The sequence below is a fragment of the Euwallacea fornicatus genome, chromosome 31 (genome assembly GCF_040115645.1).
Source record: "Euwallacea fornicatus isolate EFF26 chromosome 31, ASM4011564v1, whole genome shotgun sequence".
Lineage (NCBI taxonomy): Eukaryota > Metazoa > Arthropoda > Insecta > Coleoptera > Curculionidae > Euwallacea > Euwallacea fornicatus.
The window spans coordinates 1,165,951-1,187,164 of record NC_089571.1 but is presented as its reverse complement, the minus strand read 5'-3'; the positions used below and the strand labels follow the sequence as shown (position 1 = coordinate 1,187,164).

At 32.8% G+C, this 21,214-nt stretch overlaps 3 protein-coding genes across 3 annotated transcripts; 2 read left to right on the top strand and 1 right to left on the bottom strand.

The window, feature by feature from the left end:
- The first annotated feature begins 113 nt into the window (after nucleotides 1-113).
- Nucleotides 114-10,293, top strand: LOC136348041 (trafficking protein particle complex subunit 12). Its single transcript, XM_066298572.1, has 9 exons — nucleotides 114-748; nucleotides 2,940-3,095; nucleotides 4,044-4,198; nucleotides 5,004-5,065; nucleotides 5,577-5,885; nucleotides 6,416-6,584; nucleotides 6,661-6,731; nucleotides 6,829-6,983; nucleotides 8,007-10,293. Exons 1-9 carry the CDS (start codon nucleotides 446-448, stop codon nucleotides 8,250-8,252), a joined length of 1,626 nt encoding a protein of 541 aa, XP_066154669.1. The 5' UTR covers nucleotides 114-445; the 3' UTR covers nucleotides 8,253-10,293.
- On the bottom strand, nucleotides 9,222-14,144 carry LOC136348044 (RNA-binding motif protein, X-linked 2-like). Its single transcript, XM_066298575.1, has 4 exons — nucleotides 13,915-14,144; nucleotides 12,978-13,130; nucleotides 12,259-12,433; nucleotides 9,222-11,503 (listed from the first exon to the last, which is right to left on the bottom strand). Exons 1-4 carry the CDS (start codon nucleotides 13,926-13,928, stop codon nucleotides 11,204-11,206), a joined length of 642 nt encoding a protein of 213 aa, XP_066154672.1. The 5' UTR covers nucleotides 13,929-14,144; the 3' UTR covers nucleotides 9,222-11,203.
- Nucleotides 14,145-15,194: 1,050 nt separating this feature from the next.
- On the top strand, nucleotides 15,195-20,536 carry EMC7 (ER membrane protein complex subunit 7). The gene is made up of 3 exons (XM_066298751.1): nucleotides 15,195-15,586; nucleotides 18,221-18,434; nucleotides 19,589-20,536. The coding sequence occupies exons 1-3, from the start codon at nucleotides 15,388-15,390 to the stop codon at nucleotides 19,887-19,889; spliced, it is 714 nt and encodes a 237-aa protein (XP_066154848.1). The 5' UTR covers nucleotides 15,195-15,387; the 3' UTR covers nucleotides 19,890-20,536.
- Nucleotides 20,537-21,214: the final 678 nt, after the last annotated feature.

Here is a 21,214-nt window from a genome sequence, read left to right as displayed (position 1 = left end):
GACTAAGGCCTTTATCGACTGACTTCTGCTCGTCATCTCGGTTGCCATATTTCCATTGTTTTTCTATCTCTCTTTCTGACTTATTCTCAGGTTCTATTTCTTTCTATTACCATAAGATCTAGAGGTACTTGTTTACTATTTACTTGAATTGATGGTCTTGACCCCGTTCTCTAAGCTCTACTAATACCGAGTGATATTTTCCATTGCAACGATAACAGTTTGTTTCTTTTTCATATTTTAATGCACTATTCCATATTTTAGCTGCGTATAGCACAATTGATTCAGATATCATTGACAAATTTTTCTTTTAATAACATTTATCTCCGATTCTCAAAGATATTCGAATACCTAACCCAACTTTTTCACTCCTATCTACATTTTTTTTGGTTTACTATGAAATGTAGCAAAACAATTCACATTCAATAATTCAATTACAAAGAGAAAAATGACTGAAAATAGTAATGTTCCTTCACTTACTAAATATTTTGGAACTGAAAAAGAGTTCAAAGATGATGATAGAGAACGTACAGAATCGAAAACTATCGACACAATAAGTAGTAATAGATTAGATCATAATAATGGTCAACCTGAGGAGCCCCAAGTCTGCAGAATTTTTGCAGAAACTCCTGTTGAGCCCAAGGACCCCACTGCTGCATTCTTTGATCTAATTGGAAATAATTTGAACGCGGTGGGATCTGCTGGAAGTGGAGGTATCATGTCAGATTTAGAATTGCCTAATAAACAAGAGGTTTGTTATTTTTAGTTTAAAGCAGTGTTTTGAGCAATTTATATGCCCAGAGTTTCTAACTATTTATATGCCCAGAGTTTCTAACTATTTACAACTAATGCTCATAATGTAGCTGTAACTTTAATGTGGAACAACATGAAAGTTACTGCTATTCATCTTTATAGAGATAGATAAGGTGTTCTGCTGTACTTATCCATAAGGCTTACATAAAAAGTTAAAAAGATGTGAACTTTCTATGTATATGAATTTTTACGCTGTGTATTGTGTGGCATATAACCCTAGCATTGCAGAATTGTACTTTTGATGCCAACAGAATAACACCCAGTGATTTTAAAATATTCTACACAAAGGTAATTGTGAATTTATCAATGCTACTGAGAATCTTCTTAGTTGCTCAACTATGTTTCTTTTTAACTCTTACCTAACCAATGTAGTGGAATAAGTAACGTCCCTATCTTATTGATGTCATCAATGATCACATAAGCGACTGTTATAGCCAAACAATTATTATTCTGTCAAATGTGCTTAGAACATATATTCAGGTATAAAGTAGTAGAAAAATAACTGTAAAATGAAACAATATTTTATTAAGAATTTCTTTTCCAAAGAGCCTTAATATGCAACATTATTTACCTCAGGACACTCTTATAAACTGCCGCTTTAATATATACAGCTTCAAAAGTTTTGCATCACCTGATTTCTTTGTTTTAAAATAGTTTGCTACAAGAATTTTTTTTGTTACCTTCATATTTATTGTTTATCATTAACAATTGTACTTTTTTGTATTGATAAACAACTTTTTATATATGTTTTTATTAAATAAATAATTTGAGATTTATTTTGATTATATGGGCTAGTACCATTTTAGGGTTCAAAGCAAAACCATGAATCGCCAAATGATACCATACATTGAGTATGCAAGAATATTGGCATTAGTGGAAGAAGAGCATTCAGAGAAGTTTATAGCTCAGTGAGTAGGCGTTTCTCAAAGCTATATCTCCCTCCCATGGAATCGCTATTTAGAATTTAAGTTTATTCAAGGTAAACCCAGAAGTGACATGATATGTCACTAACTAAATGCAGAATCGCTATATACATTTAACAATTTGACAAAATCCTTCTATGGCAATACCAGAGCTTTGAAAGGAAGTTACACATGCACTTGGAGTTGCTTTTCTTGTTCAACGCTTAGAAGAGTAATTATTCAGTCTGGTTTATGATGTCATCAACCAATAAGCATTTCTTAGCTACAATATCACCATAAACTTCGTCAATTACAGTGGGCTGAATAGCATATACTTTTATATGAATGATTTTAAAATGTTATTCTTTTTTCTGATGAGACCAGAATTTGTCCAGTAGATGATAGCCGCCCAATATAAGTTTGGAGAACTCCAACACGAGCTGTTTAAATTGTTTATGTCTGCCCATGCCTTCTTTTGTGATAAAAAGTGCCATGTTTTGTGCTGGTATATTGTCCAACTAGCGTGCCGATTTAGTTTATCTTCAAGGGATAACAACGGGCGATAGATATATTAAAGACATCCTGAATCCATGTATTAGAGTACGGCGAGGAGCCTTTGGTAACAGACAGACAGATTAATCGTTTTATACGACAATGCTTGTCCTCATGGTACCATGGCGGTAAATAATTACCTCGAAAGTGAGGAAATCAACTGTTCAGATGAGCTTGCTTCATCACCTGGCATGTACCCTGTAAAACATCCAGAAGACCTTATAACTAACTTTCTTGAACGCATGTTGCGACGCTATCAAGCTTGTGGTGAGGCCAAGGATTGGAGTGTAGAGTATTAATTGCTTTTTTGCTTTCAAAATCTTTAATGAAAATTTTCGTTTTTTGTCTTTAAGAATTGTTTTTATTGTTTAAAATTTAATAGTAAAGTAATTATAGTATAAACTAATTGATTGTTAATCAAAATTAATAGATATTTTATAAATTCTTTACACCACATGATTAAATATCCAAGAATCGAGGCGATGCAAAAATTTTGAATATATGTGTAGTTAGGGGTATGAATCCACCTTTGGCATCTTGGTAGTGCAATGCGAAAGCGATTGTCACATCACTGAGGCAACTTGTTTCATAATTACACTCCTTACCCATTGCCCTAAGAATGTCAAGCAGAGATTTTTGTGAAATTGTGTAATTTCTATTATTATTTATCTTTAGGATCCATACATTCCACCAGTATCGATAAGCGCAGAAACAGATAGACGTCGTGATGCGTGGATACCCAATGAAAGGACCAGACAAGCGCTTATAGCTAGTATGACAAGTGCTCCAGGAACTTACGTTCCAGATCCGGATTTATTGACCATGCCTGGGGTAATTTTTGTTCGTTTTTTTTTGTACTCTTGTGCCGAACAGTAAATTCAACCACACTCGTTTTGGTATGGAAATTATTATTTTATTGCAACAAGTAAGGTAAAGTGACACTTCCGTCAATTATTAGCACGTTTACTGAAAATCAGCAAAATTCCCTTTAAAGCTCGTTTTTTAAATTCTTTTGCTTTGCAATGGATTTTTATCTCAAATATCATCAAAACTATCATGTACTTTAGTATATATTTACAAAAATAATTATTATCGTCAAATATTGACTAATTGTTTTTAGACTAGAAAAACTGTATTCTAGGATACAATGGCGCAATTTTGTGACAAAATCAGGATTTATTGTGTAATTTTTAAGGATTTATTTTTTTAATCATATTAGCTTTTTTCCAAAAAATCTAATTACTCTATTAAATTGAGCTCCCTCTAAAGTTGACATATATCAAGCCATAGAATAGAAAAACTAAAAAGCGATGGAAATAACTAATTTTTAATTATGACAATAGTACAACAATACATATATACCGTGCAGCTTTAAATAGGACTAACAAATACCATTATTTACGTTTGTTTTTTTTTTATATTTATTTATATTGCTGCTTTTTGCCTTAATATAAAAAAAATTCCATCGCACAAAGACAGGGGAATCGATGTTAATCTAAACATTGATGTAAAAACGCTAGCCGGATTCACTCTGCCGACTGAAATCGCTAGCCTCTCGACGTACTTCGTTGATCTTTGTCGGAGACATGTTAAAACTTATACGCTCCTTCTTCCACTTGCACAATACCTGAATCAATCGGTGATATTTGTATAAATTAAAAAGAAAATATTCAAAATTTTTTATTTAAACTGTATTCACAATTCACACGTTTACGCTACAAGTAATTTCTTCCCCAAGGTCTACTTGTTATACCTTTATTTATGTCATTGTATTGATAGGTCTTACTGGAAGAAGAGTTGGGAGATGCCATAGGTGAAGCAGTAGGGTATTGCTTAGGAGAGGCAGAGGCTGCTCAAAGAAGAGCTCTAACTGCTGATGACGTAACTCAAGATGAGCGAGGGCTTAGAGAGTTGGTACAAGCTGGGGCCTATAGGTCAGTATGTGGTTTACATTTTAACCGAATCAAATTATTAATGTTTTAAGAATTTATGGTAAAAAATGATGATGAAAGTATTTTAGGAGACACTTTGCAAACTTTATGAAGTGCATAATTAGACTTATTATTAATCCTTAAAATGCACAGGGTGGTGTTCATGGACGCTTCGAAACATTTTATTACCACTTAATTTTAATATATTACATCACTGATTGCATCTGATCAAAAATTTTATACGAAATTCGACATGAGCTTTAAGTATAAGGAACCCAAATTGTCGCAATTTGAAAATGTTTTACATGAAGTGACGCCAACGATTTCAGTTTAGTCATACTACGATTAGATCTATGATATTTCTAGTGCCACTCCTCTCTGCCATAAAACATTCTATGGGAGACATTCTAGAATTTTCTAGGTGATGTTACGGTAATACTAAGTAGATGTCAAATATTTTATTTTTAATGAAAATATTCCACATAACACACTCATCCGGTGCCTAGATTTCACAGTATTCTAGGGTTGACTTAAAAATAAGAAATTAGCTGAAACTCGGAATGTTTAAATAAAATTTCATAAGAATTGACGATGGGTTACGATACAGTGTGATTGTCCAATTTCCATATGACTACTGCACCACATGAATTATAAGGCACCTGCCTAAGTTGCTTTGGCCAACCGTTGCTAAAAGATGGACACATTGAAAAATGATGTCAAAAATGTTGTTTTACTTGTTCTTTTTAAGTGATGCTGCTGACAATCCTTCAATTTGGCTTATCTCATGCTCTCTTCCTTAATTTTACAGGGCCGCTATCAATCTTACCGCCAGATTGCTTTCAATATATGGTCAAGGTAGAGGTCGACAAGGTAAGAAATCATGTTATTTCAATTTTAATATAAACATTTTCGAAGGGACAGAAAAATTTATAAGAGGTATTAACGTTACAATATCAATAATAATGGATAAATAACGTACGGGGTTGAAACTTGTGAACCAAGGCGTAGTCGTTTTAAATAAATTTTTATTAGCGATGATGGTTTCTTTCCTTGGCAGACATAAAACCATATGCTAACTAGCTTTGCATAATTTTTGAGACTCGCATTTACTCGAAACTATTACAGACTTAATGATGTGGAGTGTATGCTTAGTGTAATACGAGAACAGTTTGCGGAAACCATCACAAAGTCGTGACAGGCTATTGTTGACCAAAAAATAAATAAAGCGATAAAGGTATTTTTCCCTCTCGATTGCATCACGTTTACGCAATTGTCGTCGTATATAGGAAAAGTATCGCTTTCCGAACTCGTTAGAAAAATAGCATCAGTTATTGACTAGTTTTGTAGAAACCGGCGTTTATATCTATTATTTTATTTGTAGGCCATCCAACAAAACATTCTCCTCATTCATTGCAACTGTGGTTTACTCGAATAGCTCTACTTGTGAAAACCAAGACGTACAGTATCGCCTTAGCCGAAGCAGAACCATTTGAGCAACTCGAGAAGCCTGATGTGTTTTTCCAGTTTTATCCCGATATGTATGATGGCCGTCCAGGTTCTATGGCAGCATTTAGCTTCCGACTCTTACTATCCGAATTGCCTATGCATTGTGGAAAGCCTAAAGAATCGCTTGCGAAACTGTTTAGTATTTTGGGCACGGTTAAGAAAATGATAAATAATTTAAAAATAGGTGAGATTTTTTAATTATTAAATATTAACTAGGATCATTATGTAGAGATAGTACAATAATAAAAATAAGAATTTACTAATACATAATTGCTTGCTAGTGAATGCGAATAAGCCTTTTTTAATACAGAAGTTATTACTAATAGCAATATGGTGCTATTTCTAGCTACCATATTTGCCTGGATTTATGTGCTCTTTTCTTATACAGGTAACTATCGGTGAAACGTCTTTCAGTTATACGACACTGAAAGGGACTGTTTTGCAGTTAGTTAACTGAACTGAAAAAATACCTTAGCCATAAGCACAAAAAATATTGTAAATCGATATTTCGAGAACTGCCGATTGTATTCCTCCAAATACCTCCATAATCGAGGAGCGCAGTAATAAGGTGCAAATTGTCTTAAATTTACAGATACTATGTTATCTGTCCTGTCTATGATTTTAATGTGTCTCGTTAGCCTGTAAACCTTCAATTTTTCATCAGTGTTATTGTCATTCAGAATCATAAAGGTAACTTTCTCATTAACGTTAAAGGTCTGTTCGAGGACGGAAATCCCATGGAAATCTGCGAAACAGATCGCGCAGATTCACTTAAATTGTGGAACGGGAGGGAGGCCAGAGTTATGCATTCCATTATTAACTGTGCCATATCTATTACGGACTATGAATTGGCTATGGATTTGTTAAACCGGCTTTGTGAAAGGTAATATCCATTGCTAAATTTAGTTTTCCATAAGTAAAATGAGTATAAATTAAATAATACACTACTACATTTTTAGAGACGGCGCTCCGAAACAGGCTCTCTTGTCAGCTTTAGGCCGTTTGCATCTCCAATTGGGTAATATTACAGGTTAGTGCTTTGTTCTGTTCAGCTTTTACTTATTATTATTTAAGTTTCTTCTTTATCGATAAATGCGACTTATCTTGCTTATCTTAACATATTTTAGGTGCAGAAACTTGTTTTTCCGAAGCAGTTCTGCACGGGCCCGCAGGAGTACGTGACATAGTAGATAAGGGATTACTGAGTATTGCTCAAAATAACTTTGACGATGCGTATGTAGCGTTCCAACAAGCAAGTAACTTAGAACCGTCCAATATTATGGTAAATATTCCGATTTATTTCTTATTTTTTTATTAATGACAAAAGAGTAATGAAAAAAAATTGCGTTTTAAGAGGATATATAGAACGTGTGAATTTTTATGTTTTACAGTTTAATATTTAAGGAGTAATATCAAAATTAGTGTTGAATTGATTACAGAGGTTAGGCACCCAACCAATTACTATAGAAGTGTTTCCATATGACAAAAATAACTGACAAGACTGCAACAATGTCATGCAAAATAAAAAAATAATCGTCACTAAACCATTCTGAATTCTCTTCAATCACACTATTGAAGCAGTTTCAAATATTCTTTCTTGTTTGTATCTACGTATTTATCATAAGTGTTTTTTCGAGAAGAGCAGAAAAAACAAATACTTGATAACCTTTATCCACCGAAATAAAAATTTTGTTAAAAAAAATCTGTGGACAAACTACAAAAAATTCTTCTTTAGAAGGTTAGATGATGACGCTCAGCCATTGTGCAAACCATACAATAGTTTTTGAAGGTTTTTGATTTTGCAATTTTCCACCAGAAGTGACATTCAGAACCTATTTTTAGTTTTCATAAAATTTAGCTCAGAGTATTATTTTTCACTGTAAACCCGTTACCCAACTTAGATCAAAACCAGCGGAACGAAAATGTTTTTAAAATAAAAATATTTTGCATCGAAATATACGCTACTTCCCAAACGACGGGAAGCTGCACAACATCAGACAACCAACCCCTTGCGTGCCACTGGTCACGAAATACAAATTTTCGATGTCGGCAATAAATTTATTTCTAACAAAATAATTAATTTAGTAAGTTGAGTTATTTGTATAACCAATTAGGAAATGCATAGTGTCGTGTAACGACTGAGAGTATATCGGACGGGTGAATTGAGGCCCCTAATGTAACGCAAATTACACAAAACTGTATTTCCTAATGAGTTCAAAATCACCAAAATATGGCATATATTTGATTTTTTTTATAGTAGACATTTCCAATGCGGCACTCTGTACATAATGCTACAATTCCGCAGGTTTTGAATAACATGGCTGTATGCCTTCTTTACGGAGGACATTTAAAAGAAGCCATTGCAGTATTAGAATCAGCTATATCTTCAAATCCGTTACACGCACTTCATGAATCGCTTATTCTGAATTTGTGTACGTTGTATGATATGGAGTCATCCCAGGGAATAACAAAGAAGTTTGCTTTACTACGTCAAATATCGAAGTATAGTGCCGATGCTCCCACCGCCATTTTAGAGAAATTGTACGGGTAAGAAAAAATTACCTTGTTTTTTAGTTGATCGGTTTAAAATATTTATTAGTACGTTAAGATTGTTCAAGTCGTACCTCTTCAGAAAAAAATCGTATAAAAACGATTCATCAAATAAATTTAAACGACATGTGATATTTAAAACTTTTATAAATTATATGTTTTTATTTATTATAACAATGCAAGCAAACCTTTATGTTTTTTCATAAAGAAACAAAATTTTCAAAATCTTACAAAGGTACGACTAAAGAAACCAGGCTCTTAAGTCGTACCTAAAAATACAATTAAATAACAGTAATAATTATAATTTATTTTTTACTAATATGCATACGTGAGTCATATTCAATGAATACGCGCATCACACATACTTCTTTATTCATTTTTCATGCCCCATGATTTATATTTCAAGCGCTGAATTGTGTTTTCCTCCCGATTTTCCATATAAATGTAACAAAACCAATCGCTTTTGATCGCATTGCTTTTCTTCTTTTCCGTTTTTAATACTGATTCCTTTTTATTGATTGCATATTTTTAATTTTCTTTATTTAAAGTTGACGTTATTTCAATTGATAAAATTAAGCCTTCACAGAACTTTTAGCTTTCATATATAATTAGCGCCTTCTGCCTTTGAAAACTCACTGCTTGAATGCTTAGCCTAATAGTACTTATAGATGGCGCCAATATCACGTTATTCAAATGTACTCAGTCGAGTACGGCGGGCGTTAATGGTTTAAAAAAAAACGTAATTTTATCAATAATTTATTGCAATATTAACTATCTAAAATATATACAAAATTATAAAAAATAAGGATAAACTTGTTTGACAAGCTCAGTTGACAAAACACAAACAAATGTTCTCAAGTATGGTTGATTCAAATACACATTGGGTTTTCGTTTTTTGAGAGGTAGCACCCGAGTCAAATTCGTAGTCCGTCAATACCAATTCACTGGAATCCACAATAAAACAAATTAATTCGAGATTAACTTTTATTTAAACAGAACTTAATGAATGCGCACGGTATAAATGCCAATTACAACAAACCACGCTTAAAACTCCTACTTATAGTCTAGTTGCTTGTAACGTCATAACACTGACGCTGCAAGTACAGGGATGTAACTCCCGTAATACGTTCAACATTCAGAAGGTACAACTTAGGGACGGGTACGACTTGAGCAACGTTACCCCTAGATGTTATACTTTTTTATTTATATTTTTTTGAGATGTTAAATATCCAGATATGTGTTTATTACATGTTAAAATAAAGGACATAGTCAACGTAAGATTAAATATTTATATTGTCTTGGCGTATCGTGTAATTATGGTATTTTAGATCCCGTTGTTCAATCATTATTTAAGCTTAATTCAGCTATCAGAATCTGTCACTCGTAGATTTTGACGTCTATAAGAAGAACGTTAATTGTCAAAATAATCACATGTCACATATGTAGCTTTTCAACTGCTTGAAACTTGCATTTAGAATGACTTCAACTACCGTTGTATTTTAAGGGTACCGCAACATTCAGCAGTAATCCCAAAAGTTGCGCAACTATTGTCTGTTATTAAACCTCACCATTGCATATAGTACAACGGCCCGTATAAAGGTATCCGAACGAGGTACAAGTAAAATGCAAGATGTATGAAGCATGTTCTAAATTGAATGAAGTAAATTGTGAAATTTTAGCCATTTTTGGGTGCTCGAAGCGCTATTCGTTAAGCCAAAATTAAAAATTGATAGTAATGGAAACATATTGTTCAGTTCTTGTAACGTGTTATTAAAATACGAAAATAGTTTGTCCCAAAGTTTTATATGCACCTGAAATTTCTTGATATCGCATGTTTATTATCGTTGGCAACGTTGCCCTACCTATCTTTCTCTGAATATAATCAAACACGCAATATTTTAAAGCCATCATGTGTTGGTAATGTCAATATATTCTGTTAAAACCTGAGACAATGTCCCACTTTTTATTAATAGAGATTAATTGTTCATTGTTGTAGGTATAAAGTTTTTAGCCCCAATAAAGGTAATTAATATTATAGAAAATTTAGTAAGTTAAGAATCTTATTTATATTGCCCAGCATCGAATACCCAGCTAGTTGCGTACCACATTGGTCACCGATTCCCGTCTCAGCAACAAAGTAAAGTGATGTCGGACATGGTTACCAAATAGGTGGGCGATGGCAGATAAAGGACGACCTACTGTATCATCACAAAAAAAAACCGGCTCTCGAGCAAAATGATGCTTCAGAGGCCATGAAAGGTCAAATAAAACAGCGGAAGGCTAGCAACAAGAAAAATCTTCTACACGGAAGATACATTTGCTCAGAGACAATTCCGAGTCGGAGAAGGTTTCTACCATTTCCGAAGTTTTTAGTGGGTACGCCCTTCGGTGAATCCCACAGTACTCAACTGGATGTCGTTCGAAGATTTTCCTTGATGATAAAAAAAAAGAACCGGTTTACCTAAGAAGTTTGCTAGACTATGTTTTTACTAGTTGGTGAAGACATTTTCTTCTTAATCAACAGGATAAGGAAAAACCTATCATTTTGTCTAAAAGTTGTACTCTTCAAGTTCTTCAGAGAAACCATAAATATTTAAGTGGAACTGATTCATTAGTAGTTCATTTGATAGCTCTATTTTAGTTACGGTTCAAAGACATAACATTTCGTATATATGTATATCATATGTACGTATGAATCTCTAAGAAATATGTACGTAATGCATTCATGCACTTTTAGCTTAATTCCGGTAAGCCGGACATTTTGATAATTCGGGCACACCCCTTGCGTTTAATTGTCAGGATTAAAGAGGTCGTACTGTACTTTTTTTACTTTTTAAATTCATATAGTTTATATATTCGTCAAGAATACTGTTTTGTTACAATAAAAAAAATTATAGTAACAAATTGTAATAAGTTAAGAACTGGAAAATATTGAATATTTAACTAAAAAAATTAATTCTTTTTTACATAATTGCTGCTGCTCCGAGCGAAACAGTTCGTATTTTGGGTCGCAGGGAACGGATTCACTTCTGAAGTTTGTACAGAAGTACTATTGGTAATATTGGTATAAATCGGTAACCTAGCAGGTAATTTAATATCCTGTTCAATCTGATCGACTAATGTTTCTCTTATATTCTCCCTGGTACTGGGCGGTTCAACATTTACTATTACCGGAACAACTGTTTTTGGTGCACATCCTTCATCATATAGTTTCCTTGTCTCTTCTGTCGTCTTCTTTCCTTCTTTTGGTATCTGAAAATAAAACAATAGCAATAATAACAAAAGTTCATTAAAAAAAACTTAAATAATCCTAGACACTTGGCGATCAATAAGATCAAGACTTAACACCTCAATGACAAATACTTAATATATTTAAAACAACCTGACCAACAAAAACTTATTTTAATCTCTTCTCCAAGAAAGACACTCTTGAACCTTCATAGTACCAAGTAACAGAATAAATAACGTTCCAAATAGCTATCTACATTTAACATTAAGTTCTATTACAATATTATACTCTAACAGAAGAGGAGTACACAAAGCCTGAGTGTCAAGAATTGCACTGCTAGGGTATATAAAACATCTGAAAATTGGACCCTACTTTTTAGCATGATTTACATATAAAGCTTTCAATTTGATTTACTTCGCTATTTTTTTTTCCCAATAAGCTATCCTCACAATTATGTGATGACTGAGGGGAACATAATAATAAAACTAAAATATTTTCCCGATGACGGCATTTTCCATTATACTAGTAAGAATCTGAAATGGAAGACTCCTACAAACGATGATTCGCAGTAAGTTGTCTATTGAAATTTCTGGGAAATTAAAAATAAACAACTTTTTCAAATTCTAGGCTATGGCCAAAATAGATCATATTCTGTCTTATAGAAATAGTTTCATTGCTACTAAATTGCCAATTGTATCTTAAGCCAATGGCAACATTGACAGTTCATGAATATGGTGGATATATTTACTACCTTCAGCTGCATAGACTAGTAACCTACCTTATAATTTTGCACATGATCCACACGGATAGTCCTGTTCAATATTTTTATTCCATTAAAATTGTCTACAGCCAATATTGTAGAACGCTGATCTTCATAGCATAAAAAACAATACCCCTTGGAATTTCCAGTGTCTTTAGCTCTTATCAGGTTGATATTGACCACTTCTCCATACCTTGAAAATGGTTAATATCGTTGAAAAATAAATCCTACTTCATAAGAAAAATAGTATGTTATTAGATGGAGTTACAATAAAGGATACCCCTTGATGGTGAAGTTTTCTCTTAAAAGGATAGTTCTACTTGGAGAACAATGTTCACTGTATGCAGGTAGAATTCTATACTTGATTCACTGCTAAAGATCCGAACATTAAAATAATTCTAATTAGGGAAAGCCATTGCTGCTCTCCTTGTAATGCATAAACAGGCCACAAGTTAATAAAACTTTATGAAATTTTCAAGGATTTTTTGTCTCTCTATTTCTTAAGGTTCAATGATGTAGATATAATTCATTCTCAATAGAATTTCTAAGCAATTTGTCTTTCAATCACTAAATAATCAACATCATTGAAGCTCTATTGTCAAAATGGCTTGGCAAGTTAGTTAATGTGTAGATCATTTTTGTCAAAACATTGACATAAACGATATTTTCAATATAAATAATCACAGTGGGTGCTTATAGCTACTGTGAGATTTAAAATACATAATAATAATACTTACTGTGAAAAAATGCAAATTATATCTCCCTCTGTTAAATCATAAGGTAAACCACCCACAAATATCCATGCACTATCTCTGTACTGATCATGCCATGAGCTTTTGCTCTTTTTGTAGAGGTCCTGTTCACTAAGTTTGGTTACATTTTTCATATTCCTAAAAAAGTTATTAATTTGTAATATACAGGGTGTTCCGGGAAAATACAAGCAAAAGAATAACATACATTTCTCAACTCAAACTAGTCATATTTACTGCATAAGTACCATATCTATGTCACCTTACTTCGGAGAATTAAAGTACAGGGTGTCTCAAATTCAGTTATTTTATGGGGTTTTTCAAATTTAGTGCTCAATTTTTATGCTAATAAAGTTGACAATGACAGGAATAACAACAAAGAAGTGTGATTTAAGTATTGGGATATAATACATATATTCTACAGCCGCCAGTTAAGAATGTACAATGTTCTAATGATGTGAATAAAAAAACACACATTTGCTGGCAGTGTTAATGTTTTAAAAAACTGTGAATATTCACATCACTCTACATAAGAATACCAAAGATTGGGCTGGGATTTTGTAATAAAGAGGTATTAAAATATAGCTGCCACTATACAATTTGCCCATCCATTTTACATGCATGCCACTTTTTAAGGAGTGGTAGGCAAGACTGACATGGAAAAGTATAGAAACTGTTTTTGCAAATGCAAGGTAACCATTGAAACGACCCCATTTATAGGATGAGTTCAATGAGAAACTACTGCAGCCTTCCTGCAGGGTGTGAAACCTCTCGTTGAACTCTTTGCTTTTCAATCGACTAAACTGGGCAGTTTAATAAGCGCTATTTTATATATATATAGAAATGTGTGTAATGAGAAATATATGGACAAACCGATTTCCTACAAGACTAACTTTACATTCAATGCTCAGTTGGATTCACTTACGTAAGAGGATTCATTTTCTTGGTAATAAAGTGGCTGATAATATATTTTTTACTGTTCTAGATGCACCCTGTTCAGAGATTCTTGTACCAATGGAACCACTACCCACAACGATTGGTAAAATAACTCTATTTTTAAAGTTTATTATTAATGTTGTGTTTTGTAAGTTTTGTTTGTTGATTCTGCAGATAACCTAAAAATTTATTACAATTTACGATCCGACACGAACTTGGGAACATGAACGTTCTAACGAAGACTTGTTCCTACCGAGTCTGCACCAACAGCTTGAGAACAGTTCTGAACAACTCACTTGCAGATTTTAAGACGAGATGAGCAATCGCCTGCTCACAAGAGTTATAAAGTGCATTTAAATTTTCTTTTCGAGTATGATAGTTGGGTCTAATCAATTATAGTTATTAACGTAACAAAGCCGATGAGAAAATTATATATGTATGTGGGGTTTGTTCACCGCGACATAGCTAAAATTTTAATGAATCCAAGAGTGTTAATTATTTATCGGGCATGAGCCGTTCACAATTATCGTTGCACCACCGCAATTGCTATATAATTTACAACAAAACAGATCCACTAGATCATATTTAGAACATATTTCAACTACCACAAATTAGCTTAAAATAACTCGAACTACGTAAGCGAAAAATGTACGAAAGTTATGAAAAATTCAATTTCTGTCCTTCGCATTTTTTTTTATCTCGGTTGATTTTAAAGTTTTCGCACATATCTGAATCAATTTTATATATTTAATTAATAAATTAAACGGAATTAAATTTATAACATTTTCAGAGGGTTTGCTGGACCACGTACAAAGACTTATTAGATACGTAAGATTCGCGACGTGGCCCTGATCATGACGTGAAATTATATTAATTCCGAAGAAAATTAGAAAACGTGTTTCGTGGTTTAATAACATTTATTATTCCACTAATAATATTCGCGTAAGTAAAAAAATTAACATTACAGATCACGACGTCTTCCTGGTGTCGGTGATTTAGTTCTTCCATTACATCCCTGCACAATACGAAAGAAAATTGCCTTTTCTCGTTGCTTTGAATCCGAAATAGTTATGCTCTCGTACGTTTGTTAAAAAAATTATCTACTTTATATAGTCTACATTTTCGACCTCATGGCTTCAAGAGTAAAGTCATGCAGTTTGTACAACATACTGATAAGCAGCCGCGTGAAGGCGCCCAAGGAGAACTCTCGACACTAATCTATAGGAACATATGAGAGTAAGAGTGCAACATTCTTACTAAAATTTTTCTTCTCTTTCTCACATGTTCTTGCAGAATTGGCCCTCTGTTTCTTATTTATTATTAATTTTTACTTAAATATATTTGAATTTATTAATTCGTCATTTGACTCGATCTCTGCCATTAATTCGTAGAAGTTGAAAGAGCACACGAATAAGACAAAAAGGAAATTACAGAAGAGTTAAAAAAAAAGATCAAATTGATTATGAAGAACTCGTTACAGTTTCTTATATGCTTTTTAGTAGTATTTTTTGCTGAAGCAAACACAAGTATTGAGGAAGAATATGGGTCTGGCCTCTATACTATAGAAGGACGAGTCTTTCCCTTATCTTCTGAGTTTCCTTACCAAAATTCAAATTGGCAGGCCCTTACTGTCATACATGTAAATGGAGGAGAATTTATAGGTAAGAAGTTTCCGGTTGTGGGTTCCCATATATCAGAGTCCGGACTGAGGTCCAGGTTCCCTAGACATATTTAGATATTTAAGAAATAAGGGAAGTCCATATGAATATTTCTCAAAGGTCCAGGAGAACTTCCGAAAAAAAACAATAATAATAGCACCTCAAGAGGTAGCAACATGTTATAAGCTACTTTGAGGTGGGAAGTACCTATGAAACTGTCACTTGAGTCACCTGTGGTAAATGTGGACAGAAACTATTTGACATTTTGATGACCTCTGTTCACCAACTCTGACCTGTTCATTGAGAACCACCTCATCAACATGAGAATTCATTTTCTTGCCTTATTTATCTAAATTACTTTGAAATTGCTTGGCCTGACTGTTTAATGAACTTGCCTGTGTACTATCTATTAGAGAGCAGTTATTAGCAATAACATGAAGTTGTGAATTACTTTCTGTTCACCAACATAATAATCTTTTCTAGTTTTGAATTAAACTGATTAGCTTTTCTTAGCCAGACTCTAAATATGATCGCTCTGGCCATTGTGAGTGGATGGTGTAAGACTACGAATGGAAAAAAAATAGACCCTGTAAAAATCAGGTTGCATGCACTTGTGCACACTGAGATGAGACAATTCTTCTCTATTGAAAGGGATTTGCTAATGTGTGCAAAGTTGAAGTATTCTATTAAAAAATGTGACAGTATGGGTGGCCAGACAGTACCATGGTACATTTTTAATGCCACCATCACACATGGTTTTAAGATAGTGAAAAAGTTATTTTTCATATACACCCATGGACAAAATTGTTGAATATTTTATAATTTTCATACATTTTTGTTAAAAAAATAAAATCAGATAATTTTACCATTTGCATTAATAAAACCAGCTCATTTCACAAATTTTTATTAAAATTTTATAGGAAGATTAATATTTATATAATCAATAGCTACTACAATGTAGCAAAATAATAAGTGTTTTGATTTAAAAAACAGCTTAGTTGGTGTCAAGTATTTTCTCTTCAAGCTCTAATTACAGTTTCATTTTTTTTTTGGCACGTTACCAAGTAGAGTTTAAATATATTCTTGAGGAATTCCACTCCATTCATAATGGTGTACAAACTGAAACTCTTCTATTGAAGTTGGAACAAGATTTGATTTCCTTATGCACCTTTTTTGTTCATCCCACTTATGTTCTATAAGATTTAAATCTGGACTATAGAGCGGCCAATTCAACACTTGAATATGGACTCCATCCAGGTGGTTAACGGCGACAGCAGCGGCATATGGTCGCGCGTTAGCGTACATTTACACACATCTTTTATATCCGATATAACCCACGTATGGCAAAATTTGATCTTGATGGATGTCGGCGATATGCCTGCCCGCCGTCATTCGTCCAAACAGTTCCACGAGTTCGGTACGCCCTTAAATACGTATATCTCCCCAAAACATTAAGCTATCACGTACAAAGTTCTAAAACTGAGTCAGCAGCTCTGGCTGCAGACGCGAGGTCAATTGATGAACAGAACGGAACAATTCGTTTATCGTTTAAAACTATATCGGATAATAAATAAATTAAATAGTGCAAGTAAAGCACGTAAAGAATTTCGATTTTAACGCATAGAGCCCATTTATTTGCACTGTTGCTTTTTGGACTGATATTTTTTTAAATTTCCATCGCCACGAAGATAGCGAAATCGATACTAATCTAAACATCGAAGTGGAGACACCGACCGAACTGACTCCGCCTACTTCAACCGTTAGTCTCTCAATGCACTTTAGACTTCTTGTTCTACTTGTACAATTCCTCTTCCGACTTGTCTTGGTGATTCTATTATAGAATTTTAGTATTATTTTCGATGTTGTTTAACTTTAATCATCTATTTTCGAGACGCCCTGTACACAGGATCTTGCAAGGATATGTGACAAGTTAAAAACTTTGTGTGGTCCTTCACCTACTTATGCAATTCCTCTGTTCCAACTTGAATCGGTGACGTCTGAATAAGATAATTAATTTCTGACTTAGGTCCCTGTTTTGTATTTTTATTAAATTTTTTTTATTACTTGATTAATATACCAGATATTGACTCTGTATGCCTTTTAAAAATAAAGAAATGTTGTTAATGTTTGTATTTGTGTAAGAACACACTGTGTGAACTAACCAGAACTAATCTGAAATAATGGAAGATTTAAAAAAATCTTATTTGGAAACGTTAAGCATTGATTAAGTCATTTGCATAGAATATTTAACAATGATAATAGCTGAAGGATTCATTTATCAAAGATGTTTTTCTGATATTTCAATTGTAACTTGAGTTTTTTTGTTAATGATCATCGATTATTACAAAACACCATGCATACACTGCTAGTTTTTAACACTCTAACTTCTTCTTACAGCCACTTACCTCTGATCCCCAAGACTTCAGATTTGAAATATGTTTGAAGTTAAATAAATAGTTCAAGTGTGAGAAATAAAATAGAAGTTTTGAGTGGACGATATCAAGATGAGAAATATAAAAAAAGTCCTTCCTATTTTTCCATGTTTGCTTAGAAAGACTTGGTTTTAATGTCGGTCGTTCAAAATCCTAAAATAATTTCAGAACGATTTCTTCCCGTCTAAAAGATTTTTATTCGTAGGATTTATTAAGCGAGATGGAAGTTTTCTAATTCACAATGTCCCATCCGGATCTTACATAGTTGAAGTTCTACATCCAGAATTCACTTACGAGCCCGTTAGAGTGGAAATAAATTCAAAAGGCAAATTTAGAGCTAGAAAAGTTAACCACATACAAACCTCACTTATCAATCAAGTGCCGTATCCATTAAGAATTAAGGCGTTAGGAAAAACTCGGTAAGCATTCACTGCGGGTCGTAAAATTTCTGATTTTTTGGAACGCCCTGTAGGATGAAGGTGCAGCATAAATTGGAGTTTCGTTTCACTTATGTGGAGATCTACTCAGTCTTAAAATTAAATTTTTCGATTTGCTTTATAATACCCCGCGGAATACATAGATAAATAGTTTTTCATTCAAGAGTTAACGTAGTTTGTTTCCTAGATAATTCGGAACATTTGAATTAAAGCAATAATGCCTTAGTTCTCAATAGTGTGCTTAATCATAAAAGAAAATATTAAGAATGACTTAAGCTCAATATAAGAAAAAAAAGTAATTTCCTCTGCAGTTTACTTCAGAAGATGGTCTAAATATAAACAAAAAAATAGCACTTTCTTTCGACGTGTATATTGTTGAGTGTATCCTGTATATACTGTGTACGAAAAGTCCGGCAACCCTGAAATATCTCGAAAATTTACAACATATTAAAAAATATCTTATATAAAAATTTGTCCTAAAAACGTTAGGGCAAATTTAACACAAGGACATTACTTTCTTGCGCAGCCCCTACATATTGCAGTAAAACCGATGTCACATTTGAATTTCTCGTCTCGGAAAATCCCTGAATACTGAATTTCATTGAGACATTGCCCTATGTCCGGAAATATTTATAAAAAACCGAAAAAAAACTCTCACTCCGTATCACTAAAACGAAGCAAGATAGCACATACGTTTACTAGAATTTTTTTCCCGTAACGTGTAACAATAAATCGCCCCTTGAAATAAATGCCATCATTTAGTAGACACCCTATATATTTCTGGAGATATTTCAGAATTGCCGGAGTTTTCGTACACATTGTATAGAGAGTACATTATTATTTTGTTTCCATTTAAAGAAGCGGAAGTTTTGATTAAGAAGATCATCACCTTATTTATCTTTCTCGCAGTTTTTGAAGTATATTATATCATTTATATTATTTATTATTTTATTTTATCCGAAACGACCAAAAATAGTTTTTTTTAATTTATTATAAAAAATCAGAAATTTTACCATAAATATGGAGAACATAAGGTAATAGAATATAACGCTTGCAAAAAAAATATTTGATCTTATAGATATTATATATATCTATATATATAATATCTATATTATTATCGTGAAATTTTCTTTTAGGTATTTCCAAGTTCGGGAGCAGTGGCGCATAACTGACTTCTTATTTAACCCAATGATGATAATGATGCTTCTGCCTGTAGTTTTGATAATGATTCTCCCTAAAGTCATGAATGATCCCGAGACAAAAAAAGACTTAGAACAAATACAGAAAATGACAAAATTCGAGGTTCCGCAGGTTTCTGATGTTGTCAGTAATTTTTTGGCAGGAAATACACCTCAATTGACATCGAAAGAAGGAACCAAAGACAAAGATTTCAAAAGGGGATCTAAACCTAGAAGAAAACCTGTTGCCAAAGAATAGAGATTATAATTTGTACGTCGCTGCAAATACGAGGTGGTCGGATAATATGGGAGCGGATTATAAGGAAATTGGAAACATACTGATTTGAAATTTGACAAAAATTCGTCAGAAACTAATCCCTTTTACATAACTAAGGAAAGATGAAAAAAATCTTATAAATTGTGTAATCTTAAAAATGTGTAGTTTCTTTGGTCATTTAATATTCGTCCATCATACATAATTGAAGCATCGTATGTATTTTAAATGTTACTTTCTAGATTTATTTATAATGTTCACTTGAGGTAAACGCAAAATAAATTAAACATACAATTTTTTTTAATGAAATAACATGTATATTACTATATATTTGATGTAGCATATCTCGTTTTGGTTTTCGACAGTTTTCAAAATGATAAATTGACTTTTATTGTATTTACAAAGGCCGCATCTCCCAAACGGTTAAAGATGGGACGAAATTGCATTTACATTCTTACTCTTGAAACATATATCTAATGTATAAAAAACTAACTCAATATATAAAAACTTGTTTTGCTTACACTGAGAGTTGGCCACTTTGTACATATGCTATTGAATGTAATATTTTTATTTTGTCTGTTAACTTAATATCAAAAATGTTGAAGTAAAAAGTGATTCGTTTTCAATTATTATTGCTATGTTTTTCTTATGTGTAATTTCTGTTGATCGATTTTCGTATCAAATGTGATGGTTTATTGGAAAATATCTATTGATTTTACTTATGGAGTCTTTTAACAGGTTGACTTCAGGCTAATGCTTCTGAACCATTCTTGAATGCCAATTTTTTTAATTTGTGTTTTTCATTCTAATTGTTCATATATTTATTTCTGCATATCATAGATTTAACGTGTTTATTCAGAAAAATCTTGTCAAAATTAAGAAGTATATATGCGCTCTTCAGAATTTTGCAAATTTAAATATGCAAAGCAAAGGAAATCAACAAATTTACTTAATTTTTGTATATCATAAATAATAATCTAGTAAAAGGGAAGAAACCTATTCTTCAACATATATTTTCTGCAAATTAGTATATTGAAAAAAGCATCAGTTTTCCAGTAGCCATTTATGCGTGTGAGTTGTACAGTATCTATGTGAAAAAGCAGAGCTATAAATATTTTTAACTTTGATATGTGTTGGGGCTAGGGGAGTTCGTTCCGTATTCGGCGCGAGTAACCACCCTCGTGAGTTTTTTTTACGGTACTTTTCGTGATTTGAAATAGTAAGACTCGTGAAATACTCGGTAACTTATTTATTGATTTGTTTGACCCGAAATACTTAATACTGTGTGGAATGATATAACACCCCTTTTA